The 24028-nt window shown below is 34.8% G+C and overlaps 2 protein-coding genes and 1 non-coding gene across 3 annotated transcripts; 2 read left to right on the top strand and 1 right to left on the bottom strand.

Moving 5' to 3' along the window:
* Nucleotides 1–22: 22 nt before the first annotated feature.
* Nucleotides 23–4062, top strand: LOC118044018 (uncharacterized). Its single transcript, XM_035052161.2, has 2 exons — nt 23–413; nt 1375–4062. Exon 2 carries the CDS (start codon nt 1475–1477, stop codon nt 3722–3724), a length of 2250 nt encoding a protein of 749 aa, XP_034908052.1. The 5' UTR covers nt 23–413; nt 1375–1474; the 3' UTR covers nt 3725–4062.
* Nucleotides 4063–11346: 7284 nt separating this feature from the next.
* Nucleotides 11347–12491, top strand: LOC118044019 (uncharacterized). The gene is made up of 2 exons (XR_012167735.1): nt 11347–11677; nt 11774–12491. It is a non-coding gene; the product is annotated as an uncharacterized protein (transcript).
* Nucleotides 12492–13446: 955 nt separating this feature from the next.
* LOC118044020 (flowering locus K homology domain) lies at nt 13447–23798 on the bottom strand. The gene is made up of 7 exons (XM_035052163.2): nt 23636–23798; nt 19415–19955; nt 17236–17488; nt 16164–16312; nt 15798–16076; nt 15047–15241; nt 13447–14065 (listed from the first exon to the last, which is right to left on the bottom strand). Exons 2-7 carry the CDS (start codon nt 19943–19945, stop codon nt 13892–13894), a joined length of 1581 nt encoding a protein of 526 aa, XP_034908054.1. The 5' UTR covers nt 19946–19955; nt 23636–23798; the 3' UTR covers nt 13447–13891.
* Between the last annotated feature and the right edge of the window lie 230 nt (nt 23799–24028).

Genomic DNA, 24028 nt, shown 5'->3' with positions numbered 1-24028 from the left:
ATAAAAAACATTAATTCCAAAAAACCCAAAGGGAAAAACACCCTTAAAAATTTCATTGACACAAATACCCCGTCTCTCTCTTATCATCCAGCTCTGTATTTCCCTTCTCAGCCCTTACAAACCCTACACTCCCTCTTCTGCCCTTCTCTCTATTTTCCCAATCTCGCCCTTCTCTCCTCCTTGCCCTTCTACTCTCCCTTTGTATTATTTTTCCCGATCTCTCCCTGCTCCCTTACCCGCCTTTTTTCAAATTCTCCTTCTCTATTTTTTTTCTCTCCGAACACATAATTACAGACAGAGAACCCTAATTTTATTTTTGGGTTCGATCTTTACTTGTACCAGTGTCTACACTTGACAAGTTCAGATTTTGATCGATTCCCACTTCATGTTTTTCCATGTTTAGAATGTTCAAGGTTGGTTTTTCTTTTCTGGGTTCTGATTATATTGTTTTGCTTTTGAGCTAGGGTTTTGTTTGACTTTTTTTTGTGATGTTATGGTTTTAGGTAGTTTTTCTTTTGAAGTAATTGCTTGGGATTATGTTTCATGTAGTTTTGAGCAAAACCCAGTTCTTGTTGTTGGATTGTTTTGCTATGTCAGGGTTGTTTTTTTCCTTGTCCTGATACGATCTCTGTTTCAAGTGAGGGTTTTTTCCGGTGTGTTCTTTGGTTTGTGTATTTTTAGTCTCAATTATGTTCTTGTGAGTGTTTTAACTGATGAGTATTTTTTGGTTTTTGTTTGAAGTTATTATTGTTGTTGAATAGTTGCGGAAGGGAATGTGTAAATGACGAGTGTTGTTTTCTTCTTTCACAACGGGACATAATTTCTGATTTCTGACTAAATTTCGAGTTTTTTTTTTTTTTAATGTTTCTGGGTTCTTTAATTTATTTCTTGAGATAATTGAATTATTCCTTTTCTCAGAAACCTCACAAACTTGGTTTCCTGTGTGCTGTTTTGGTGCCTAGAAACTGTGGATGTAAGAAAGGGGGGACTGTAGTTTCGGTGGTTTGTTCCTTTGGCGTGTGTGTATATGTATGATGGTCCCCGAGCATCTAATTATCCATAGGAGAAACAAAATAGTTTCCTTTTCTTATTTTGTCTGCAATTGCAATTTTCCTAGAAGGGATAAAAGGGTGACACGGTCTTTTTAAATAGCTCATTTGTTGTGTGTGTGTGTGGGGGGGGGGGAGTTACGTATTCAAACAAGGAAGAAAGTCAAAGAACAGCCAAGGGTGGATTTCACATATTTGCATGTTCTTGTGTTTGCATCTTTTTATCTGTACTTTTGTTGTGAAGTCATGTTTTTATCAAAGCTTTGAGTATGGATATGAAAGATCTGGAAGGACTCTTCAATTTACAGTTCTGTTTGCTCGACAGGTTTGCACTGATGCTGTGGGTACCATATCAACTTGAAATTGATAGTTTGTTCCGGCTCTGATTTGTTGCAGCTGCTGATATATTGCGAGTGATAGATTCAATGGCTAACCATGACTTGATACTTGGGCAAAGTCACAATTTAGGGCTCAGGCAGAATCAACAGTTGGTCTTAGGCCATGATCACAATTTGGGTCTAGGCCAGAACCATGATTTGGAACTGGGGCAAACACATGAACATCATTTAGGTATGGGACATGATCATGAACTGGATTTAGGACATCATCATGACCATGAATTGGGTTTGGGACAGAGCCATAATGATGAAGGGGAAGCTGGTCACAGTTATGGGCATGAGAACGATTTAGGTATGGATCGAAAACCTGGACAGGGAGACCATGAACTGGCTCTTGCTGCTCAGAACCATGAGTTAGCTTTATCAGAGAACAATGAATTGGTTGTTTCAGAAAACCAAGAACTTGATGACAACCTGGAACTAACTGTGGTCGAGGAGCAGGAAATGGGATTGGAACCTGCTCAGGATTTGACTATTGAGCAGTCCCAGCTCATACTATATAGTCCTGTTATTCAGGCCCGCACTCTTTCTATAGCTCCTAACTTTGAGCTGGCAGTGGGGCAAGAGTTTCCAGATGTCTTCAGCTGCCGCAGGGCATTGAGGGATACAGCGATTGCCCTTCACTTTGAAATGCAGACAATAAAATCTGACAAGACTCGTTTCACAGCTAAATGTGCAACTGAGGGATGTCCCTGGCGCATACATGCAGCAAAGCTCCCAGGTGTTCCAACTTTCACAATCAGGACCATCCATGAGTCTCATACATGTGGAGGAATTTCTCATCTTGGCCATCAACAAGCTTCAGTCCAATGGGTTGCAAACTCTGTGGAGCAACGGCTTAAGGAGAATCCTAATTACAGGCCAAAGGAGATATTAGAAGAGATTCATCGGGTACATGGTATCACTTTATCATATAAGCAAGCATGGAGAGGCAAGGAACGCATCATGGCTGCTATGCGTGGATCCTTTGAAGAAGGGTATCGCTTGCTTCCCCAGTATTGTGACCAGGTTAAACGGACAAATCCTGGGAGTATTGCATCTGTTTATGGAAACCCAACAGATAATTGCTTCCAGCATCTCTTCATATCATTTCAGGCATCGATTTATGGTTTTCTGAATGCCTGTCGGCCTCTCCTAGGCCTTGATAGAACATTTTTGAAAAGCAAGTACCTCGGTACTTTATTTCTTGCCACTGGTTTTGATGGGGATGGAGCTCTTTTTCCCTTGGCATTTGGTGTCGTTGATGAAGAGAATGATGAGAATTGGATGTGGTTTCTGTCTGAGCTTCATAACCTCCTTGAGATTAATACAGAAAACATGCCGAGGCTTACAATTTTGTCAGACAGGCAGAAGGGCATTGTAGATGGAGTGGAAGCAAATTTTCCGACCGCTTTTCATGGATTTTGCATGCGTCACTTGAGTGAAAGCTTCCGCAAAGAGTTCAATAACACAATGCTTGTCAACCTTCTATGGGAAGCTGCTCATGCTCTAACTGTGATTGAATTTGAGGCAAAAATTCTGGAAATTGAAGAGATATCACAAGATGCTGCATATTGGATACGGAGAATCCCCCCTCGGTTGTGGGCTACTGCATATTTTGAAGGTACTCGATTTGGACATTTGACAGCTAATATAGTTGAATCATTGAATACATGGATTTTGGAAGCATCCGGGCTTCCAATAATTCAGATGGTGGAATGCATTAGGAGGCAACTAATGACCTGGTTCAATGAACGCCGAGAGACCAGTATGCAGTGGACATCAATACTCGTGCCTTCTGCTGAGAGGCGTGTTGCAGAGGCATTGGAGCGTGCACGCACTTATCAGGTGCTTCGTGCTAATGAAGCTGAATTTGAAGTTATATCTCATGAAGGAACAAATATTGTGGACATTCGGAACCGCTGTTGCCTTTGTCGGGGCTGGCAGCTATATGGTTTACCTTGTGCACATGCTGTGGCAGCACTTCTCTCTTGCAGGCAGAATGTGCATCGGTTTACAGAGAGCTGTTTCACTGTTGCAACCTATCGAAAGACTTATTCACAAACCATTCATCCAATTCCCGATAAAAGTCTCTGGATTGAGTTTTCTGAGGGAGATCCAGATTCCAACAAGAATGTTGAGGTTATCATCAATCCACCCAAATCACTTAGGCCACCCGGTCGTCCAAGAAAGAAGCGAGTACGAGCAGAAGATCGCGGCCGTGTGAAGCGAGTTGTGCATTGTAGCCGTTGCAATCAGACAGGCCATTTTAGAACAACATGTGCAGCACCCATCTAATTTGTGACTGACTATGGTGATTTTTCTGTATTTGGGTACGCCACTCCTGTGCAAAAGTTCTTTAGCTGCTGCTTTTTTTCTTTCTAGTCCGTGATAGTTGTTAGATTAAGCCTATAGCCAGCTATCATCGTATATGTATGTTTACCTCAAAAGTACAATATTGTGGGTAATTGTAGCCTTCAATATAAAGATAGCGATTCTGGTGTCATGTAATTTTTAATTTCCTCCATATTTAGTTGAGTTAGTTATGTTTTCTAACGCTATTATGTATAGTACATTTTTCCTGAGCTTGAGCTGGCGATTATTTATCTAGCTAATGATTCTTACTTTTTATTGTATTTTGGAACTCTCATCTAAACTCTATGAAACTGTGACAGCATTCTGGGAAGATCAATCTGAAATCTTTGTTTGAACAAGGCTTGCAAACCCCAGCACGTAAAGTGGGAAAAGAAAACAGAAATCGGTTGTTCGTACTCCTTTGGGTGGCAGAAATGTGTATTTTTTCCGGTCTGATGTTTCCTTGTTAAAATTAAAATTAAAAAGAATTCTGAATCCCATCTTGATTTCCCTGTTCATGTGAATTCACATGGTTTTAGTTTCTCGGTACTAAAGTCCTCCATAACAGAGACTTCATTTCTCCTCGCTTTTATAGAACAGAGAAAATGCTAATAACAGAGATCGATTGTGCTGAGAGGAAAGAAGAAAAACTCACGGCGAACATGGATTTGCTAGAAAAACTGAAAAACCTAACCAACGGTTTTAGTGAGAAAAACTCAGGGCGAGAGAGAAAGTCTTGATCTCCATACATATTTTACTCAGAAGTGATTATAAAGTGGGAGAGGAGAGTCCATTCAATTGCCCTTTATGGGCTTTGTAGGAATGGGCCTTTCTTATGACTTAACTTAATCTTGTAAGCCCACACTGTTTTGAAGGAAACCCAATCCCTACCCTTCCAACGGTCGAAAATTTTGATAAACCACTCCTCTATATAAAACACACTAGTCCCTCTCACTGTCTTCGATTTTTGCTTTCAAATTTCTCTAAAATAAATTCTTCAAGAAAACCTCTCTCTCAAACAAACCCTAACTTTGTCTTAAAGCAGAGCATGAAGAGAAAGATTTCTCATCCAGTTTCACTTTTAAGGTATAATAATTCGTGCTCTTGAAATCGTCTTTTTACAGGTATGTTTTGTTTCTGTTCAATTTAAGGATTGTTTTTGTTTTTGTTTAATTTCCAGTTTAATTAGATTTTCTTTGTTGATTTTCTTGTATCCTCTATTTTGTTTTGTCTTTAAAAAATCCGTACCAGTAATTTGCCACATGATTTTCAAAAAAAAAAGTTGCCATTTTTATTTCTATATCTTTAATCTAAGTTTAATTTATTTTTTTGAACACACAAAAAAAAATCGTGAAAAGGAAAAAAAAGTTAGATTATCTTAGAGACGGAAACTGCAATTCAGGCAACGAACCATAATTACTACATTTTAATATATTTTTTGTTTTTATATTTCTTGAATGAGTGTCTGATCCTCTGTGCTTCTCTTCTTTCATGCTTTATATTTTTTAAAAAAGACTCATGGTCGTGAATTCCTAAAATCATAGGTTTAGTCTTGTTTCACTCTAATTTTCAAACTTTGTAGGTAGTTTAAGAATTCGGTAAATGGGTATGCTTTCTGTTTCTTTCATGTTTAGTGATTTTTGAATTTGGTGAAAAATGCCTACTTGTGCAGGAACATGACAACCGCCTTCAGGTTCTTCCCCATTTTCCTATATATTTCTTTTGAGGCATGTTGTATATATTTGCTTTAGTAATCAAATTTTCAGCTCAAGTAACAACCTACGTAATGATTCTTGTTTCGGAGTTTTCAAAATTATGTTCTGTAGGTGATCTATTGCGCTTTTGTTTCATATGAAAAAATTCATCGTATTCTTTTTGCGTGTGTTTTCTGCTTTAAAGAAGACAGCAGACAGACAAGGTGGGGTTCAAGAAATCTGCTACAGTAATCCAATTTGCTACCAGAAATGTTTTTCCTTTTGTTAAAGCCACCTAGCTCACGCCATTAACCAACTCACTTGAGAAATAAATGTTTTGGATAGAAATCACCATGAATTGAACAGCATATGATTTATTTCCATGTATACTCGGTGGATTCATTGCAATCCTCATTTTTCATATCTGTAATCTGTTTTCCCTTATTTTTGTTAACCTTCACACTTGTTATTTTTTCTTTCTTTTCCTTTCCCACCATCATACCTGGTATTGATTGGTCAATTAGAAAGTTGGTGCTACACCATAGATCTTCTTGCAATAAGGGGGTGCTGAACTTAGCTTGCTGACTTATAGCATCATATCATTTGATAATATTGTCTTGGATGAATTGAATGAAAGTTTGGATGATCATGGCCAACTTGTATTCCCTTTCGTTTCAAATAATTGGTCTTGGTTGATCTATTTCCATGTACGCAACATCTTTAGGTAATCCAGTTCTTGTATAGTAGCAATATCTTGTTTCTCCATTCAAATAGCTTGGATCATGGACAGCATATTCATGATAATATTGGTTTCAAAGTTGATGAAAAAGGAATACTTTGTAGGCACCTTTAGTTTCTTTTCTGATTTATGAGCATGGTTGGAGGAAAAAGCACATTGAAATGAAAGGTTCATGTGCCATGATTTAGTTATTCATAACTTAAATAGCTTGAATCATGGACGGCTTATTCATGATAATGTTGGTTTCAAAGTTGATAAAAAACGAATACTTTGTAGGCACCTTTAGTTTCTTTTCTGATTTATGAGCATGGTTGGCGGAAAAAGTACATTGAAATGAAAGGTTCATGTACCATCATTTAGCTATTCATAACTTACATTGAGACTGATCACATGATTCTAAATTTATGTTCCTTTGGCACTTCAATATCGTAGCCAACAAGTAAGAAAGACTTAGAGAAATAGACTTAGAAGATTATTTTAGAGAAAACTAAAGCTTAGATCAGAAAATGTTACCTATGAATAAATTTCTTTGTAGAATGCAATGCAATTAGGTAGCTTTTGTTAATCATCTGAGCAACTTTTAGAATCTTATTCGATTCTGAAAAAAAAAATGAATACTTTCTGCTTTCTTTAGGCAATGAAAAATCAAATAACCAGCAATATAATACACAGATTTCACTGTTTGGGAGACTTAAGTTATTGATTGGGATGTTAATGAGCAACACATATTGAATGCTAAAAGATGTGTAATTTCTTTTGCTTTCTTCAATCCATTTCATCATCATTGAAAAAGAATGTTGTGTTGATATCTCAAATCATGGATCGCAGTTCAATTTTATTTGGAAGACATGCTGCAAAGACACTGACATGGAAAATGAACCTGAAACTCAGTAGTGATTCATACATGTGATGATAAGTGAACTTAATCCTCCTGTTATAATGAACAGAAAATAATCTTTTTTGTAGTCTGGTGTGAACCTTCAAGTTGCACAAAAAAATTATATGCTTGTGCCTGCTTTCACTCTAGCCTCACACACATTTCATTTCACATTTTCTAACTTGCATGAGGTTTGACATAGGAACCAAAAGTGGAGGAAGATTGATACTCTTAATAAAACTTAATGCAGACAAACCAAACTGCATTCATATAATGAAATGATATGTAAGGAAGTAAGTTTTAATAATCTCTTTGATTTTTCTAGATATGCAGAGGCTTGGGCTAGTTATTTAGGATAGAATTTTGTATGTAATCATTTATTTATCTCTATATTTTCCTTTTGCCGAGTCTCCTCCTGATCAATGCCATAAAAAATCACTTTAACAATTGATTTACGGAAAATGATTTCTTACAAGATATAATCGGTGATTTCAACATCTATAATCATCACCTCTCGTATATTCATTACAGCTACAGATAGCATTAACCACGTCTTTCATTCTAATATTATTGCATTTTGATTCAATATCTTCTGGAGTTGTTGTCTCCATCGACAAGGCTGTTGGGCTTAATTCTTGAAGAGTTAACATGTAGTTTGTGCTTGTGTTTTGATGAGTCAATTCGAAAGCCGATGCTGAATTCTCACAAGTCAACGGATCTTCATGAGGTAAGGGGTACTAAACTTAACATGCTGACTTAGAAAGCATTATATTATTTGATAACATTGTCTTGGATGAATGTCTTGAATGAGAGCTTGGATGATCATGGCCAGCTTATACTCCATTTGATTTCAAATAATTGGTCGTGGTTGATCTATTTCCATGTATTTAATGTGTCTAGGAAATTCAATTGTGAATTAGCAAGATTCTTGTTTCTCTTTTGGTTTCCTAATCACAAAATGGGGAGGAGGATTCCATGAGTGCTAGGATAATGTTACTGTTCGTGCCAATAACGTGTGATAATTCTCTCGAATGGGTTGTAAATACCGGCCGGGTCGGGGCCTTTTGTGTTTTTGCTTCAACCAAGTCAATTATTTGAAACTAGTTATTGATTGGGCTACATGGTTTCGATCGAGCATGATGAGCCACTGAAGACACAAATGGAGAAAAGCACAGGCTTGGATACTATCAACGTGTAGCCCGTCATTACATGGGATATAAGATGGCTATTTTTTTCTCCCCCTATATTATCTCTTTGCATGGAAACCTCATAGCTAGCATGATTTCACGGTCTATAGATGGTTTAATTCCGAGTCATGATTGAGTATTATTTATGATTCGCAATTTCTTTCAACTTCTTTGTAAAGAAAAACCTATACTCTTTGTTAGTATTTACTACTTGATAAAGTTTTACTAGGTATCGAGTTTCCAACTTTAGAAACAAAACTAGAAGTGGACTCACAGCTGAATTTTTTTTTTTCATAAAAAAAATCGATGTTTGAAAAGAGAATTCTTTCTTTATAAAAATTGACCCCGCAAAAAGAATAAAAATAATTTAAGTTAACCATCTAAACTCAGGTTCATGTTATGAGATTGATATAACTTGATAAAAAAAAATCACAAAACCTTAAAAAAAATAATGTTAAATGATAAAATTAAAAAAAAATCACAAAACTCTTTTAAAAAAAAAGTTAAATGATGAAATAAAAAAAAATCAAAAAATAAATGATCTCAACATATGCTAACTTTTCAAACCTGTTTCTTGGGTTGTTAGGTTGGAAGGCCAAAAGCACCTAATTTGAAATAAACAATTAAGTTTAATTTTTAGCCAATCAAATATTAAAGAATAAAAGTGAAACAAAATCAATTATATTAAAGGATCCAAAATAAAAAATAACAATTGAAAAATAATGATTAAATTGAAAAAAAATAAACTAAATTAGAAGATAATTATAAATTCTTGATTGAATAGTGAAATTGAAGTTTCCTATATGGAAAAATAAAGAAATTCAATTTCTAATCAATCAAATGTTAAAAGATTAAATTAAATTATAAAAAGATTTAAAATAAAAAAATATCAATTAAAAGAATGAAGATTAAATTAAAAAAAAAAAAACCTAAATTAACAGCCAAAAATTTTTAATTGAAGTGTAAAATTGAAAAAAAATATTAATTTGATAAAAAGACCCAAAAAAATCAAAAGAATGAAGATTAAATTAGAAACAATAACATATTATTAAATTGGAATTGAAAGATAAAATTGAAATCAAATCAAAATTTCATAAAAAAAAATGAGGGGAAAAAAAATTAAAAACAAAAAAAAAATATCAATTCAATAAATAAAAAAATAAATTTGAAATCTTGAATGCCAACAAAATTTTTTAAGGGATGAGAGGAAAAGAAGGTCATTTTAAGAAAAGCCACGTAACATGTATATGATTTCTTAAAAAAAAAATGTCCACAGCATCCTTTATCTGCATTTATTTGGAAAAAAACACTAGAAAAATGAATCAAAAAATTGAATTAAAAAAAAATGAAAGAGTCACCCAACTGAGTTAAAAGAAAAAAAAGATTTAGATAATACAATAACTCAAAACTAATCTTCTTTTTTAAAATAAGAATGGACTCTTTATCTAAGCGTCGAAAGAATTTTATGATAGAAATCAATTGAGGAGGGAAATTTAATGATTCCCTCCTCACAAAGAAATTCAAAGAATTTTTCACTTTTTTTAAATAAGTTTGTTCATCTTATTTTCATGATTTAGATTGCAAGTTTAACTAATTAATTTGATTTTTTTTTTTCTGAATTTTATCCTTTAACTTTTGATTGATTTGAAATTAGACTCTTAGTTTATTTTCTGTAAGATTATTCTAATCTTATTGCTTAGATCACAAGTTTAGCAGGTTGACTCGAATTATTTTTTTGTGTCATTTGTTTAATTGATTTTTTCACTTTTAAATTTGAATATTGTACTAATTAAAAATTAAGCTTTAAAAATTATGTTTTATAATTTAAATCGATTTACTTTTTATGGAGTTATCACCATCACATGATCCGGGTTGTGGGTTTGACAAGTTAATCTAAGTTAACTCGAGTTGTTTGATTTTTTGTTTTTTTTTAATTGATTTTTTTTTTCAATCTTATTCTTTAATATTAAGTTGATTAGGAATTGAACTTTATAATTTTTTTTTATGGGGTTATCCCAATTCTATATTCCAAGTCACGGATTTGATAGGTTATTTTATGGTTATTTTATGTCTCTAATATATTTTCATCTTAATATTTTTTTTAAATGTCATCTTAAAGTGTTTTTTAGTCAAATTTCATTTTTAAAATCGTTAAGATTATTTTTGAACTCATGAAATTAATTAGGTCATATCAGTTCAACTCTTAAACAATTTTAATTTTTTTTCTCCCAGAAAATAAGTTTGCAACACCTGTATATATTTTTACTTTAAAAAATAAATTGATTTGAACAGCAATACAGCGCGGTCTCAAGATATAAGTCATGTGAAGAGAAATTATACGAAGTTATTCCTACTTAAATATTCGAAATTTGGTTTGACAATCTGATATGAACAATAGTTGTCAGCTACAGTGTGGTTCGCGCCAAAAACCATACAGGAATGGCGTTGGGTTGCAGCAGTAATTGATTCCTACAAGGGGAGGTCACTTTTTATTTCAGGTTTTAAATCTGCCCTTTCCTTTATTCTTCAATACTTCTCTGCATGCATCTTATCTCATCAGAATATAGTTCCTGTTGCAATGCCTACGTCAACATATTATATCACCATGTACGCCTGTAACAAGATTTATTATAAAATTATGGTGCGCGCAAACTGGTCCGGACATCCTGGGTTATAAAAAAAAAAAAAAAGATTTATTACAAAGTAATTAATGCAATCTCAAAATGTCTACAGGCTCTTCGCACGACAAATTGAAGGCGCAGAGCTGTTATTACTCCAGAGTTGTTGAGGGTCTCCGCAGGTTTTTTTTTTCTTCTGAAAATTTGAAGAGAAATGTATCTAATATCACGTCACGTGGGTGAGGTATCACATTCAGGTCTATATATTCTGACATTTTAATCTCCATTTGGCATCGGAAAAAAGATGAAGCAAACCTAGCAACTCATCAGGTTTTGAGTTTGTTTTTCAATGATCATGAATTCGAGTTTTTTTAGAGCCTTTGAAGACTTTTATAATTATTAACTTTAAAATCTTACTCACGCAAACTAATATAAATATTCTTGTTAATAATAATAAAAAAAAAAAACCCATAAAGTCGTCTGTGCAATAGTATCCAAAGAACACATGGAGCCCGGCCTTGTAGGATGGCAAGAATCAAAAGGCAACAATATCACATCCTTAAAAGCCACAAAATATACACACACACACACACACATAGACGGCACCCTCACGGAAATATTCAGCTCGGAGAGATGCTTGCAGCAAGAGTAGCAACAAAATTAGGAGTAAAATTAGGAGTTCTTCCAGATCATTTCCAGCATGACATTTCTCGTTGGGATATTGGACAAATACCAGAGGGTCTCCATATCTATGTGCATCGGCCTGGGTACACCCACCATGGTCAGTTCTTCCTTCCACTCTGACACTTGTCTCGTCAATTAATTTGTTCCAGACTCCAACAATTTTTATCAAAAATATATGCTTAATCTATGGCAGGAATATATATAGGCGATGGGAAAGTCATTCACTTCGTAGGCCCAAAAGCCGGACCCACAAGGGCTTGCAAAAAATGTGGCTTCTCAAGAAATACAGGCCATGGAGTGGTGGAAACTTGTCTTGAGTGCTTCCTCCATGGAGGATCCCTCTGTCGATATAACTATAATGTGCCCAGAATACGGCTTCGTATCACGTTTGATGCCACGTGCCCTAATTGCACCACCACTGAGAGATGGGAATCGGGGAGTCAAATTGTTGAGACTGCAAAAGAAAAGTTGAAAGAAGGTTTCGGCAAATATAACCTGCTGTCTAACAACTGTGAGCACTTCGCAACATTCTGCAGTACAGGAACTGCCTTCTGTCAGCAAGTTATACATACAGCAGCACTTGCTGCAGCCCCTCTTCTGCCGCCAGCTCCAGGTTTGCTTATGTTTTACAGGCTTTGAATGTTAGAGGATGACACGCCGGAAAAAACCATTTCAAGGGTCTGTCTAGCATCATAATTAGCAGCACTTCATCGTCATGTATTACTCATAAATCATAAAACACCTGGCTGTATGATCCAGGTCCCTCTCCCAGTCATAGAAGGAGAGGTTTCTACGTAGCTTGGTACAAGGCAAGCTTCGCACCATTATAATTTATCTACTCTCCTCTTCTTTCTCGATATCATGTTCTTTACCAGAGGAGCTTAAGGTTTTTTCAAGGACTTGTTATGGCATCGGTTGACAGTTTGTCTCGCGAAATACCTACAAGTCTTAACATTTTTTCATGTATATTTGTGATGGAAAGATCCAAGCCACCCAAACCTCATGATATCTTCATCTAGCACTTATAGATCCTCCTCTCCTTCTCTTTTATTTTCTTCATCTTACTTTGATCCTCCTCTAGAAATTGTAACACTCTCCGTTATCAAATGGCATGTCGACTTCAAATGATGCAGTTTTTGTTCTTCTTTTGGTATGGAATTTTTTGTTTTTCTTCGCCATTTATCTTTATCTCTACACTCTCCCTTATTCTCTTTTAGCTTCTCATTATAAAATTGAGATAATTTTATAAAAATTAAAATAAAATAAATTATAAATTTTAATTCTTAATCAAATTAAATATTAAATAAAAAAAAATTATATAAAAAAAACTAAAATAAATTAAATTAACCGGGTTAATTCATAAAATCTACAATCCCAACTAAAATAGCCTAAGCCAAACACAAAAAAATATACAAAAACTAAATTCAAAGCTCAAAAATTAAAAAATAAATATTAGGAAGGGAAGAGGGATTTCATTGAATTATATTAAATGGGTTTCAAACTTCCTTTTTGTAAATTAGAATTAAAGTTTGCAAGGTCCGGTCTGCTGGGGAAAAAATGTGGTGGATAAAATTTCAATTCCTAAAATGCCTTTTGAATTGAACGATCAGTACATATAGAAAAGGCTAACTTGAGAACGAACCCATCAAAATTGGTTCAGCAGTCACCTACAGCCCGTTTGGCGATGGTGCTTTCGCCAAAATTTAAATATTTAAAGTGCTGAATTTAAAAATAAATTTTATATATATATATATATTTCAAATAGAAAAACACTTTGAAAAAATCAAAACAAATCGAGTAAAACCTGACCAATTAGCCAACCATTTAAACGAAGCTCCAAGAACCTGCAGATATGCTCAGAGAAGATTACAGAAAATTAATGAGCTGCTCATACCTCTCCATTCACAGAAAAACAACTCAGTTCCAACAACTGCCCTTTTCTCTACAAAGCACACACAATCCACAGGACCAAAAGGCAAGAACAAAACTAAGATGAGTTTCTGGACGCCAAAGTACCTTAATAGTGACAATTTTCGTCCACAAATGAAGCTGTCATAGAAGAGTCGAGCATATGGCTGAAGTTGCACAAGAATTTAAAACATTCTATTGGCAACGCCATGTGGTCCAAGCATAATGCACATGAAGAATCTAACTTAGGTAATTTGTCTAGCCAAGAATCTAGAGAAATGCAAGGTACAACTACAGCATGCTTAATTGATTATTTGGTGATAATATCATCCAAGTTCGCAGAGGAAACCAACTCAGCAAAGAACAAGTCATCTCAACGAGGGAACCAACTCAGAGCTGCTGCCTAGTAACCATAGTTTGCACCATACATTGAGCCATATCCCCCAGCATGGCCGGTGTGTTCTGGATTGGATGGTGGAGAAGCATACACTGAACTGTGAGAATAAGGATTGTAACCTTGGTCTGCGGCCCCACCTGTTTGAGGCTGTGCTGGGGCTCCAGCTTCAGCCATGAAATTCTGCAATAGAAGAGTACACCATCAGAATCCAATCAAATGCATATACACTATAATTAATGCAAATCAACAGCTGGAATCTCCAGCTACCGTTATTTAGCCCAACTATTAAACAAGAGATTGCTTATATTAGAAAAATAGAAAATTTTCTTTATATAAATGAGAACAAGGATGAGTCAACATCAGCAAATTCCATCTAGTAAATGATCACCCGAACCAATCACTATGCCAAAAGAACAGTTTTTAAATCACTTGGCTGGCGTTCATCATCCATCAGAACTTCAATCTTTTTTTTTCCTGTTCTGTCTTCTTTCGTTGAACTTGTCATTCTAGGTGGAAAATATATGGTGCAGCATCATACTATGAAACTACATGCCACAACAATCACTATCTAGGAAGCCACAGAATCTTGGCCACAGGCTCCAATTCAAATGATGGAGACCTGATTAAAATTACACCTCGGTGCACATGGATGTTTAAAAAGGAAATTGTAAAGTAGGTTCTTCCTATTATACAAAATGTTTTCCTATTTAGTGACAACCATCCTGCATCAACTTCACTTTTCCCAACCTTGAAACACTAATCAATTTACATGTACATATACGCTCTGCAGAACAGATGTCATGAACCGTAACAAATATTTTATGACATTCCTAGCAGATACCACAATATGCAGCCTATAATGACAAGGTCCTGCCGCACAACCAGCAAGGCAAATCAGATATTATATTGTCCATTTGACAAACTCCTCGTTATTTAGCTTCAGTTTGTAAACATCCTTATTAAGCCTAAAATTAAATTTTAGACTAAACATGAATAATTGCGGGATTATACATGATAAATAAATGCAAGCCTTGTCAAAATCTCATGCAAGCAATGCCCATTCATATACAATCAGCAGTTTAGGAAAACATGTCACCCAAATAGGATATACATCTAGTAAAGAGAGGGGAAGATCAATTGAGCTAAAGCATGAAATATTGCCTGTATCAGCTGCTGAGCTGTTTGGACTTGAGAAGCAGTTCCACTGATTTCAACTGTCATTGCCCCAGGAACACCTCTAGTTTCTTGTATAGTAACAGTTGCCCCACTAGCACGTCGAATGTAGCTTATACTTGCACCAGCTGTCCCAATAACAGCATCAGCATATGATAATGGGATTTGCATTTGTTGTGTAATCTGCACAAGAACCCACAAAACTTGTCAGTCATTTTGAAACCTCAAAAAGTGCTGATAAGTGCCAGAAAGAAATACAAAATGAGATTATTTGGCTTGCAATCGAATAAAATAGAACCACTTCATTTGCAATGAAAGAAAAGCCTTAGAAATATTACAAACCCATCCCAACCAAAAATAATAACATATAGTACCAAGGAAAAATGATTGCATAAATCTTCTGCATGTGATTTGTATTAAAAGGTCTCTAATTCCACTCCATCAAATCTGGGATGTAAAATTACTATATGATATCTTTTATGGAAAGCTATAGCAGTGGGCAAAGCTCCCCATGAGAGCTACACAACCCTTGCCTACCTCAAGAAATTGTGAAAAAGGAAAATAAAATCGAATCAAATGTTTACATAGAACATCCAGGGGGGTGGGGGGGGGTGTTTCTGCTTATCAGCATGTCATCCCACATCCCATCTCATTCTCCAACATAAAGGTGCTAATAGCATCTCGAATTTCCTTCAATGAGGTGGATGAGGGGGAAGGAAAACAAAGAGAATAAAAGAACCTGTGTGATCATTGATGGTGCAGCTTGGGCATTTGATGAAGCATGGCTGCCCATGGGAGCTTCTCTTCCATATGCAGATATACCCTGGTGAGGTTGCTTTTCCATTAGAGGTGGCATGTCAGCAGGAGGGTAGTAATTGTCAAGCTGTCGCGGAGGTGGCATATATTGGGGATTTTGTCCATAACCAGGTCCTCCACCATGATTTGGAGGAAGGGGTTGAGGTGGACCCCATGATTGATGTGGTGGCATCTGCTCCATTGAAGGATTCGACATTTGCATCTTGTAAATTATATAAATCAGAATTTCATCAGACCAGTCATGCCAAAATTGGTAAAGTCATTCCAATCTTAATGAAGAGCAGCTTACTTGCATTTCAAATAACGGAATTATACTTCGGTCAACTAAAAATTTCCTGAGATGAGATGCAATTAACTCCACTGCTTTGTGCACTCCAGCTGCTTCCCCCAATACTTCAACAACCCTGTCATCTTGAAGAGCAAAAACTGGAAGGTCTTCTGCAGCAGTTTGATAAAAAAAAAAAAAATAGAGAGATTAGACATGCAGATAAAATTCAGAAATAAGTTGAGAGAAGTATCTGAATCCAAAGCATGAGGACTTATAAAACAAAATGAACATACGAGGCATTAAGATAATCAATTATTAAGAGTTTCATAATAAACAGCAGAAGAGGGGTGAGGGCAAAACGGTCCACTAAATGAGTATCCTCAAATAATTTTGCCACACTTTTTTTAGCAGAGAAGGTGGGACCTTAAAAGAAAAGAAAGGTAGATAGGTCAGATAGATGTTCCAGATCTTACAAAGGAATCATGAACCTCAATAATAAATTACGCAATCCTGAAACTCAGAAAAAAGAACTGCATGTGGTGGTCATTGATTAGGTATTGAAACCAACATCATCATGATACCACTATAAATAAACAACAGTGATACAATGGTGGATGGCAGAGGTGGGGTGAACAGCTGAGCTAGAGGCATTGTCAGTAATGGTGTGGTTGAGAAATTATAACAAACTGGCAACAAATAATAAAGGCACATATTACAGAGGTAAGTGAAGAAGATGAAGAAATGCAAGGAACTCGGTTAATGATGGCCTTGGTTCCGCCCTCCATTACTCAGAAACTTGATTTGTAAGTTTAGAGCATGACAACTACATATTTCAGATAGTTTCTATTTCCAGAGAACTTGGTTAATTTGCCATTACTGAATTAGTTGCAATTATAACACAATGAGAAAAAACAGCACTTGAATCCAGTGAAGCATAATTTACAAAACATGATTTTCTGAAAAATGGAATGAATTGTAAAAGACAGCCATTGATTATGGCTTCACCATGACAAACAGCAATAGCTTAATTCAAGAAAACAGATAACAAAATGAATTTTGAATCATTTCAAACTCAGAAGCGAAAGGGAAAAACCTGCACCAAGAACTCTAACTATGCAAGTCGATGCCTCTTGGATAGATTTAACGGTTCCTCCTTGTTTTCCTATCAAACTTCCAGCTTGTGAGGCTGGTACTAGCAGCCTTGTTGAAACCTTAGCTCCACTGGCTGGTGGAGTGTTAGAAGAATCACTGTCCAAACCATCAATAATGCGTTTGTGAACCCTCAGTAGGCCATCCATAGCAGGAGGAAGAGAGGAATCAGGCTCCTCCTTGGCAGATACCATTACCTATATAACAAAGTTAGTATAACAAACCAAGGAAAAAAATTATGACTTGAGTCCAAGAACACCTCAAGGGAAAAGGAAACTGAAATGAGATGGAGCAACAAGTGAGAAAAATAAAAAATAAAACAATGAAACAACTCTTTCTAAATAACATTTCAAACAATATGGTATCCCATTGTATGAAATTTTACAACTATATTACAGTTTCACCACAACCATTGCCCGTTATTCCCCTATTCTCCTCCTCTAGGGAATAATGAGTCCTCAATTTTGTTGTCAAAATTCAATAGCGCGCATGCACTATAAATTCTCCACCTGCTCCTCTGTTTGCCATGATGTCAAATCTAATGCATAACATTTGATCATTTTCTCCTCCTAACATGTAACCAAGGGTTACTATTACACTTCACTTAGATTTGATTCTTAATTTTTTTAACCAATAAAAATAAAAAACATAATCATGTATTGACAAGTTTCAGTGTATTATTTACTAAAGTTGACCAAATTTTTTGTTGCTTTTACTGTTTAATCGTGGAAGTATATTATGACAAAGTTAGATTAGCACTTTGATGTTAACATCTTCTGCATCCTCTAATGTTGATTAAAACAGGTTCCTTTGTGGAGTTTACAAGCTGCGGCAGAAATCAACCATGCAGTTTCTGTAGTTACCAGAAAGATTGCAGAGCTTCATGGAACTGTTGTTCGTGTAATATGTCTGTATATTCAAATCAACTTTTCAGCACTTTGCAATGCTCAATGCTGATCCCAGCAATCTGGATCTTTGGTTCTTCAAATTTGGGATCCTAATGATGGTTGATACATTGCTTAAAAAATTGCGGACAGAACCTGCACACATTCATTTGTCATTGCAATAAAAGTATTTCTGTTATACTTCTCGATTTCTTCTGACGAGGCTTCCTTTTTGTCTTCTTTTCAACTACGCAAACTTTTACAATAATGATTCATTCAAAGTTAAATGATCATATCCTAGGTTCTCTTCAAAATTGATTTCTTAATTCCCAATCAAATGTTGAAGCTTTAAAGGGTGACAGAATAATATGCGATATTTCTGAGAACTCTCCCTCTTAATATCATTGCAAGGTAGAGATAGATACATAACTCGGATATCCATAGAAAACAAATGACTGCCATGAAAAATACTACACAGTGGCAAGAACACAAAGGGTTGGATGAGAAACAGTTGAATCAGATATCCAAACAATTATAGATCAGAATTGTGCCACTTGCACAGATTTTAATTTGGTTTACAAATGATGCATAGAAGCTTTACAGCCTCGACTTGAAATGTGTGTTTTAATTATCAGTTCCATTTTCTTCTATATTTTAATAATTAGAAAACTCCTTAATACAAGTTATATTTACAGCTAAGGAGAAATTTATAAGCTTAAAACTTTATCAATCTCTTTGAAAAGCTAGCTTCTTTGGTATGGGTTTAAGTCAATACATAAAAGTAAGCTTGCCTTATCAATCTCTCTTCCATAAACAAGCTTCCTTTGTAATTGATGTTAATATAGCTCAAAGCACAGATTGATGATCATGTGATCCAATCACAAACAAGTTTTAGTAGCAACCGCCAAATTCCTATTAAAAATATCAGACGTGTTACGGATAGATGGCCAAACTTGTAATATTACAACACAGCCAGCTAACCCTGAGAAAATATTCTGCAATGCCTGAAAATTGCTTCCATGTTCCAAATTATCAATTTCTTAAGAGGGAAAGGAAAACATGAAAAGAAAAGAAAAACAAAATTAAAGCATGCTATGATAGATTCAGTTGATATATGAATGAAATATCAAGGGAGGTCTAACCATCAAACACTTTGCATCAACAAATTATTTCCAACCTTCCTATTTCTATATTTTCCAGATAACCTAGTTGCGCAAATAAAAGAGAAGAAAAACTTACAGCTCTTTCTGTCGTCCCTGGAGGACCATCAAGTATCTTAATGCGTGCTCTTGTCTCCTCGACTATCTTTTTAATGAACTCCCCTTTACGGCCAATGATACTGCCTACTTTTTGAGCAGGAACCAACATCCGAAACACACTCTCTCCAGGCCATCCAGGCCACCTCTTCTCACCACCTCCAGAGACTGTATCCTCGTCATGTCCTTGCTTTGAAGCCTCATTATTTTCAGGCACTTGATCGATAGCATTATCCATGTCGTTCACAGGGCGATCCACATCGTGGTCTATAGAAGGATCCACATGATGATCTGTAGGGTGATCCATGTCATCATGCTCTACTGCCAATCCAGGACCTGTGATGTGATCCACACCATGATCTACAGCATGATCAGTGCCATGATCCAATCCAAGGTCAGTGGAGTCCAAACCATGGTCTACAGGATGATCAACACAGTCAGCAGCAGGATCCACACCATGAACTGCAGCATGATCCACTTCATGCTCACCAATGCCTTGATCAACATCCGCCATGAGATATGCACTGTAAGAAAGCAAGAACGTAGTTTATAAACCCAACTATCCAAATTATAAAGCAGAAAGAAAAAGGTGTAGAAATCCTTAAATCAACAAACTCTCAACACCCATGCTTTCAATTTCAAATATAAACAAAATGGTGCAAAAAGAATCTAATGAAAAGAAGGGAAAGTTTTCCACAACCTGGAGCCATAATACAACTGCAGGGCATGGAAGGTCAAGAAAAAGGCAAGAATTATAATGACTTCCATTAAACAACTATGTTAAAGAGCCACATATACAACCTGAACAAGGGCCACTCATCAACACCACAAATACTACTACTTACAGGAACAAATGATGAAATTATATATATCCATACTAGTTTGTGGGCCCACACTATGCCGCAGTCTAGAACATTTTTTTCGTTAAAAAAAAAAAGACTCTCGAGTGAAGCGAACGTTTTTTAAAAAAAAGTTTTAAAAAAATGCAACTCGAGGCATAGAACCAACTGAAAAAAAAAAAAGGATGATACGTGAACCAACTTTTAAAAAAATCACAATAACCTACAAAAAAAAGGGTAGAATAAAAGGCTAATGAAGTTAAGATTTCAACCAATCAAATGTGGAAGACAAAAAAAACAACCTAGGTCAACCTTACCAAACATGCCAAATTTGCAAATCGTGTTATGAGATTGGGATAAACAAATAAAAAAGACTCATAATTGAATCCCAAACAAATCCAATGTCAAAAAATAAAATTAAAAAAAGGGTCAATTAAAAAAAAATAAAAAACCAAGCAAACCGAACTCTATGATCTGGATCATGTAAATGAGACAACTGAATAGAAGGCACGCCTACAAACATCACAAAACTCAAATCCAAACAACTTAATGTTGAAGGACAAAGCATAAAAAATATTAAATTTAAAAAACCCTAAAAAAATTAAGCCAGCCCACAAATTTTATAGTCTAGGCGATGGGACTAGTATAGACAGATAAAAAGAAAATACAAAGCCTAAAATCAAAAAATCTTAACCTCAAAAGAAGGAACCAAAAAAACAAATTACCAACTGATACAATGTTGAAGGATGAAATCAGGAATAAAAAATTATCAATTTAGAAAACTTACCAAATAAATCCAATACAAAACAACAAATAAAAAAACTCAGGACAACTTATAGTAGACAGATAAAGAAAAACAGAAATCTAATCACTAATGATATAAATGATGAAAGATGAAATTAAAAAAAAAAAAAAATCAGTTTAAAAGAAGGGGAAAAATTAATCATACAAACTAGGCATACCTTCTAAACTTGGGCTAAGATCTCAAACTCCCAACCAATTATATACTAGACCCAGATTGAATCGAAAAGTTTAATTCACAACTAATTTATTATTGAATACCCAAAGTAAATCAAACAAATAACAATAATAAAAAAACTTGAGAAAACCCAGGTTATTTTCAAAATAAATAAATAATCCTAAAGAAAGTAAATAAATAAAATTAACGAAACTCAATCTCCAATTGAATAAATGTTGAAAAATGAAACTTAAAAAATGTAAGCTTAAAGAACAAGGAGGGAAAAAAAAGAAAAAATTTGGCTAACCTCTCAAACCCAGGTTAATCCCTAAAACCCAAAGCCCATGAAATCATAGACTCGGACTCAGTTAAGAAATTCAATTCCCAACTAATTTAATGTCGAATAATAGAAATGAAAACAATATCAATTTAAAAAATTTATCAAAGCAAAAAAAAAAAAAAAGAACAGGGATCAAATTTGACAAGAAATAAAAAACTTAAAAAAAATGAAATTGTAAAAAAAAATTATTTAAAATAAAATAATTAGCAATCAAAAGAATATGGACTAAATTCAAAAAAATAATAAATTAAAGGAGATGGAATTGAAAAGGAATTATAATTTTACAAATTGTTTAAAAAATATATTCTAAACATTGAAGAACAAAATCAAAAAAAAATTATCAATTTAAAGAATTAGCTAAAAAAGCCCAACAAAGAACGACATATGAAAAGGACTTGAGATAACCAGTGTCATTTTCAAGACCAACAAAAAATTTTAGATAAATCAAATGAATAAAAATAATAGAACTCATTTTCAAATTGAATAAATGTTGAAGAATGAAAAAAAAAAAGCTTAACCAAAAGAAAAAAAAAACAAACAAGCTCGACGCAAACCTCTTAAACTTGGTCTAATCTCTAAAACTCGCAACCTTTAAAATTTAAACCCAAGTTTAATGAAGAAACTTAATTCTCAACCAATTTAATGTTGAAAGATAAATCGTGAAAAAAAATATAAATTTAAAAAAACTTGTCAAGGTAAAAAAAGATAGCAATAAAAAAAATAGAAATCAAGTTTGATAGGAAAAAAAAAACACGAGAATGAGATTGAGAAAAAAAAACAATTTAAAAAAACCTCAAACAAAATAAATAATGATCAAAAGAGTAATAACTAAATTTAAAAAATAAAAAAAAGGTTGAAATTGAAAGAGAATTCTAATTTTATAAATTATTGGCGCAAACACCTCCCCATCATGGAAGGAGCATCGAGACTTTTTAAACGCCGCCGCGGAAGGCGGGGTTTGATAACTGATTACCCTGCATGTGTTGCTCCAAGAGCATGGGGTCTGACTACATGCTGGCACGTGCCAACAAAGTTTATTAAAAATTTATTAAAATACTAAAAAGTCCCCGTGTTAACTTGACAATTAACTAAAAAAAATCATGATGAACCAGAAAAAACCCTAAAAGATAGTTTTATTAATTTTGAACCAAGGGGTAATTAAGTAATTTAACTTTAATAAAAAATAAAAACATAAAAACCCCTAGGCTTAAGCCATCCTTTTTTTTTGTTCCGAGGGTATTTAAGTGATTTAAATGTTCAAAAAAATTGAAAATACTTATCCACCACAGATAATTTGAAAATTACATTGAATCGTGGTAAAAAGACCCTCAAATCCTGCCCAGGGTCAGATCACAATTCCATGAATAGTGTTATGAGTCTAGGGATACATTACAACCTCCTCCTCCTTCTTTAGTTTTTTTAATTAATTTAATATTAATCCTCTTTTTAAGTTTTTTATATCCCTGAAGCAACAATCAATGTGGTGAAATCAAGAGGCATGTGTTTAATGGGAGTCTGGCGCCGCTGTCATCACTAGCATTCGCCTATACACCTTACCCTGCCCCCTACATATTTGAGTTTAAGAGACAGGCCTAGTTTCTTCTTTCTTTATTATAGATAGCAGTTCCACTGCCAAAATTCCATGAATTCTTTAAAAAAAAAAAAAATCAAACCCAATAACCCCTCATCAATATTCAAACATACACACAAAAAAACAAACAAAACAAAAACACGTATCTTATAGGATATATGGAAAACGCGCCCAGGCAAATACCAAGCACTATATACTATTTCAAAACCACCCATAATAAACAAGAAAACTGCGAACCCTAATTCCTCAATCTGAAAAGGAACCCTTTTTGAGCAAGGGAAAAAAAATGGAAAGAAAAGGTGCATAGGATCGTTAATCAACAAAAACCAATAAAAGGGTCATAGCCAAACAACCTAAATGACTTGAAAACAAAGCATTAACGAAATAACCCAACAACAGTGATGCAAGAAATAACAACTAAAACCCTAAAGCACAGTAATAAAGCACCAAGAAGACGAGATGAAGCAAGAACTTACATTAAGAGACAAGCAGAAAATATGGGTTTTGAAAAGCAGTGAAAGTTGGACAGAGTTGGTGGATTTTTTCTGTTTTAGGTCCGGAAAAGTGTGCAGCATATACGGGGAGCGTGAGGGAGACAGAGAGACTGTGTTCTGTGTCTGAGGTGTGTGCGCTTGTATAAGAGGAGTTTCCGTTTTAAGGAGATTTTCGGGTTTTGATTTTGTGGCCCAGATAAAATCTTGAGTTTGCAATGTGGTCCTTGTTCTGACTGGAAAATGATGAAAATAACCCTAGTTGGGTGGGGTTATAACTTATATAATGGGCTAAACAGAAGCACACAACAACCTCTACTGTCTAGACAATGAAAGATATAAATATTACAGTTCACCAGGAAGAGATGAACAATGCAT

Source organism: Populus alba, chromosome 13 (assembly GCF_005239225.2).
Source record: "Populus alba chromosome 13, ASM523922v2, whole genome shotgun sequence".
Classification (NCBI taxonomy): domain Eukaryota; kingdom Viridiplantae; phylum Streptophyta; class Magnoliopsida; order Malpighiales; family Salicaceae; genus Populus; species Populus alba.
Note: the sequence above shows the minus strand (reverse complement) of the source record. Positions and strands in the feature narration are given on the sequence as shown.